Genomic DNA, 4,986 nt, shown 5'->3' with positions numbered 1-4,986 from the left:
TGTAACATAGCATTTAATGCCTTTAATTGTCTATAATGACCTTATTATGACAAAGGCATAACGTATAACTTGGTGATAGCTATAAAAGAAAGAGAATGGATCATTTGTAAGGACACAAAATACTATCTGAATACATTAGTTTACTTTGTTTTCTTCTGTTTATCTTATTGTTGGCAAAATCACTTTCCTTTATTCATTCTTTGATTATCAGTAATCCGAGTTCTTCTAAATTAAGGCTTTAACCGAATTCCATTTTTTGGTTAAACAGACCCGATTTAAAACGATATTTTCTTCAGAATCGCTATGTTAGGAAAATTTTACTCAGAAAACTCGATATTTTAGGGGGAAAAAAAGGTTTCATTAAAAGGTTTATCTCTATGTAATTTAATAATAAAATTGTTTACCTAGACTTCATTTGTCCAGGCTATAATTTGTCGCCTTCCTACAAAAAATATTGAACTACTAAAGTTACTTATAATTTCATATGTTAGCGTCATTTATTTATCTAATAATGTTGATTTGACGAATTACTATCTTGATATTCTAATGTAACTTCATGTCATTTTGTGTGCTGACTTTGTTTTTCAATTACATAATATAATAAACATTGTAATTATTAGTATGCATTTGGACAATATTTACTTGAAGTTGCAAAATAATATTTAAAAGTTTGGTTAATTTGGACATGTAATTTGTCAACTTCAACTTGAAATATTATTTGCAAAATAATGTATGTATTAATTTTTGGTTCGTTATTTATACTTCGAACATTGAAACAGAGAATTTAGAATAAAAAATTTGTTTGAAAAGTATTTCTCATCAAGTGAAGTTTATGTCCAAACATAATTTGATTTTTTGTTTTTTAAATTTAGAGACTAATCACTACGTTAAATTTTATCGAATAATACAATGTAACACAAATTGTTGGGCCCGTATTAGCACGGGCCAACGTCATCTAGTAACTAAAATAAATGGATAATACAAGGCAAACCACATGACATCTTATTGGAGTACAATTTATCTGTACAAATCAATCCAAATGTACACATGCTTCATTTTTAAGCTGAAGATACAATTTCATCTCCTTCTTCTTTTCCATTAATACCACGACAAACAACATATACCATGTATTTCCATCGGACCTTACGTGAATGCAATAGATATAATATGTGCGCAGACTTTACCCCTATCTCATGAAAATAAAGAGGTTATCTCTGAATGATCCTCGACTACGTCACAACATTTCAAAGCAAGTTTGAAAAAGAAAATAGCGATGACTATAAGAAGTCATCTTGGGTAGGTTCCACATTATAACGAGTCATCATGTGGAGTGTTCCAACTTGAAAGCTCGGCATTTTTGACGACTTTTGAAACGCTCTCCAAAACTTGGAAAGGTAATACATCTCCAATAACAACCACCTTCTTGGTTTCAAGGTCTACTTGATACATTGTTACCCCTGTTTGACATGAATTTGATTAGAACATCATTTAGAATTACTACTAGGTACAACCTTACTTCATTAAGTACAACAAAATTGCTATATATGTCACCTTATTGGAAGAAAAAAAAACAGTCCGGTGTATAAGGCACTTCGCATTCATATAGGATTCGGGAAAGGCATACACCATAAAAAGTGTGACACAAATAGCCTACGTGAATGCAACTATTAGTGGTTGCTTTTACAGCTCGAACCAATGACCTATACCTCACACGGAGACAACTTTATCGTTGCTCCAAGGCTCTCATTCTGCTCTAAGGCTCGCCTTACGGACAACATCTTATATATTCCCTCTGATCCACTTTAATTGATTTTTTGGATGTTTTCACACATATTAATGAATCCATCTATTAGCATTAATTAACAATAAAATTGACCATATTAACTTTAATTTGTTCATTGAGAATAAATAAGAAGTGACTGAGAAGTTAGAGCTTACTTTCTATAGTGTGAAAGTTCTTTATATCTTCAAATTAAAATGACGTATAGCAACAAATAGCTGTCTATAGTACACCTAAATTGGTAATCTAAAGACAAGATATATAATCTACATTCTACGGTTCAACTATTGTGTTTCAACACGGAGCAAGTTGGTGTTGACTATATATATAAATTCTCACCGACCATGCCACTCATTCACTACTAAAAATATAGGAATTAGTGACTGCGAAATTTTGTAGCTAAATAGAAAAAATCATTGTTAATTCTATTAAGCGACAACAAATTATCAAAAGATTCTGTTAGCTACAAGCAATTTAGCGACATATTAGTGACAAAGTTCGTAGTTAATTCCATTTTTTTTTTGTAGTGGTTTAGTTTAAACTCGGATAAAAATATATATGTATCGTCAAATCAGTATACATAAATAAATAAGTTAAATCATAGAAGCTATTACTGTTAAGATAATGACCTTTTTTTCCATAAATCAATTATGAGGTCAATTATGAGCAAGTGACTTGACAATACCTTCCATTTTGGAGATATGTTTCTCAACTTTCCTTGCACAACCATTGCAATGTATGGACACTCTTAGCACCACCACCTACACCATATTTTTACAAAGTTCAATAATAAGGCTTCACATTCATATTCACTTTCTTAAAATGAAAATTCCCTTTAATCTCAATCAAAACATATACACAAATGTTGTCCAAACTAACTTAAAAGAAAATCAACAAACATTTTTTCAATTAGATTGTTCGATATTTATGGTCAATTGACCACCCTTCATCGAATAATTATATTGTGTATATAGGTCAAAAATATTAGGTTCAACATATATTGAACACCCTTTATCGAATTTTTTTTCCCACTTCTTTCAGGTTTGAACTCGCTGTTGAGCTTGACTGGGGATGATCTTACACTTAGGTGGAGAAACATGAAGATTAATTTGGAATTTGAAAACATACCTTAGGCTTCAAATGGAAAGCTAGAGTTGGAGGTCCCACATTAATGACATCTTTCAATCTCACCAAATGTTCATCTTCTTGGGAACTATTCATCAATGGCTTCCTTTCTAACAAATCATCATGATTTCCAAAATCATTGATGCAAAAACAAGATCCTGATCCAGAAGAAGAAAGAGTACTAAAACAGTCTAAAACTTTGCCAAAACTTAGCTTCCCCATTCTAGAATAACAAATTTTTGCCCATATATATATCACCTCTTCTCTTTCTACGGGAAAGAAAAAGTTTAACAAAGACCAATGAAGCTAGTGAGGAAGAGAAGAGAGTCTGGACTACTAAACCATTTTTGTAGGTAGGATAAAGTAGAAGGTAGTAGTTAAGATGGAGGAACAAATAGCGACGGATCCACAATTTAAATTTGAAGGATTTAATATTTAATAATTCTAATAATGGACTTGTTATACTTTAAAAATTACGGGTACAAAATTTAATATTTATTGAATTCTAGGAATTTTCACGTATATATTTATTATATTCTTTAGTTATATTCTAAAAGAAGGGGTAGTCCGGTGTATAAAGTATTTCGTATTCACGCAGGATTCGGAAAAAGATCGCACCTTAAGGGATGTAATACAGATAGTCTACCCTAATACAAGCTTACTTATAAATTACACGGAGACAACCTATTCTTTGTTTATATACTTTGTGTCGAAAATACTGGATTCAATTTAAACATATGGTTGGAAACTCCATTGGTCTCTTGGGACAAAGCAAAAGGCGAAGACACAAGGAAAGCAGTCTAACTGTCTAAGTAGGGAATTTGACATGTGATGTGGAACTAAAAAGTATGTACAATTAGAGAAACAAAATCTCCAACATATTTAAGAGACTTCATGTGATATTAGTTGTTAGGTACAGTGAGAGCATCTATTTCATGTGACCATATAAAAAGTGTGAATTAATTCAGATCAAAGTAAATAATAAGAGAGAAATAGCTAATAAATAGGAGACTTTAAAAAGAATATCCACGAGCTTCATGGGATGTGAATATTCTTTAGAGAAAAACTTATACTTATAATATCGATCTCGTATGAGTAGTGATAATAAATTGACATTGCTCGCACAAAATTTATGTACACTAATATATAGTTATAAAACAATAAAATAAGTTGTTTCCGTGTGATCTACAAGTCATAGGTTCGAGTCATGGAAGCTATTAATTAACGCTTACATTAGGGTAAGTTATTTATAGGAAACCCTTTGAAGTGTGATCTTTCACCGGACCTTGCGTGAATGCAGAATACTTTGTACATCAAGTTGTATTTTTTAAGATAATCGTCACCAGGGACGGATTTGGGGTGGAAACCTTCACCGATAATAAATCAACATTGCTCGCACAAAATTTATGTACACTAATATATAGTTTGGAAGAGCCATATTAGAAAGAAAATTTAATATGTTTCTTGTAAGCCGCCAAGTACCAGTCTAGCAATAGTATTGGCGCAAAAGGACCGATCCTTCACTCGCTGGTCGTTCGCGAGTGTCATGCCTTCCACTCACTCGCTTGATTCAGAATTACTCACTCTTTGGAGGGTTATTCGTTATTCACTCATAGGACACAAAATATAATATTCCTAAGCATGTTAGACCACATGTTTCAAATATGACCAAAGAGATAATCGTCACTCAAGCAAAAAAGAAATAACTAGCTACACTTCTAGTCTTGTATACAGTCAAAGTGTTATCAGTATAATATATTATATTAGAATAATCAATTATATATACCATTTTAAGGTATTTAATTTTCTTTTTGGTGCGCCGTTGGTTATTTTCGTCTTGTAGCACCAAATTCAATTGTTCAAAGTCCAAAGTTTTACTTGAAGTAGTCTCTCCTGTCCCTCCCTGTCGTGGTCAAAAAAGGCAAAAAATTTAAATATTCAGGTTTAAATCTTAAAAATCAGGTTATACATACATATGGACTGGGACGGATATAGTATTATAGTGACATATTCAATTGAACCCATAACTTTTAAACAACAACAACAACAAATTCAAAGAATTCCCACGAGTAGGGTATGTG

General features: G+C 31.8%; 1 protein-coding gene across 1 annotated transcript; it reads right to left on the bottom strand.

Annotated features, from left to right (window-relative positions):
* Window positions 1-1,055: 1,055 nt before the first annotated feature.
* Window positions 1,056-3,293, bottom strand: LOC104226010 (heavy metal-associated isoprenylated plant protein 35). The gene is made up of 3 exons (XM_009777899.2): window positions 2,909-3,293; window positions 2,466-2,541; window positions 1,056-1,457 (listed from the first exon to the last, which is right to left on the bottom strand). Exons 1-3 carry the CDS (start codon window positions 3,125-3,127, stop codon window positions 1,309-1,311), a joined length of 444 nt encoding a protein of 147 aa, XP_009776201.1. The 5' UTR covers window positions 3,128-3,293; the 3' UTR covers window positions 1,056-1,308.
* Window positions 3,294-4,986: the final 1,693 nt, after the last annotated feature.

This window comes from Nicotiana sylvestris, chromosome 6, assembly GCF_000393655.2.
Source record: "Nicotiana sylvestris chromosome 6, ASM39365v2, whole genome shotgun sequence".
In the NCBI taxonomy this organism is placed as follows: Eukaryota; Viridiplantae; Streptophyta; class Magnoliopsida; order Solanales; family Solanaceae; genus Nicotiana; species Nicotiana sylvestris.
This window is presented reverse-complemented; position numbering and strand designations above follow the sequence as displayed.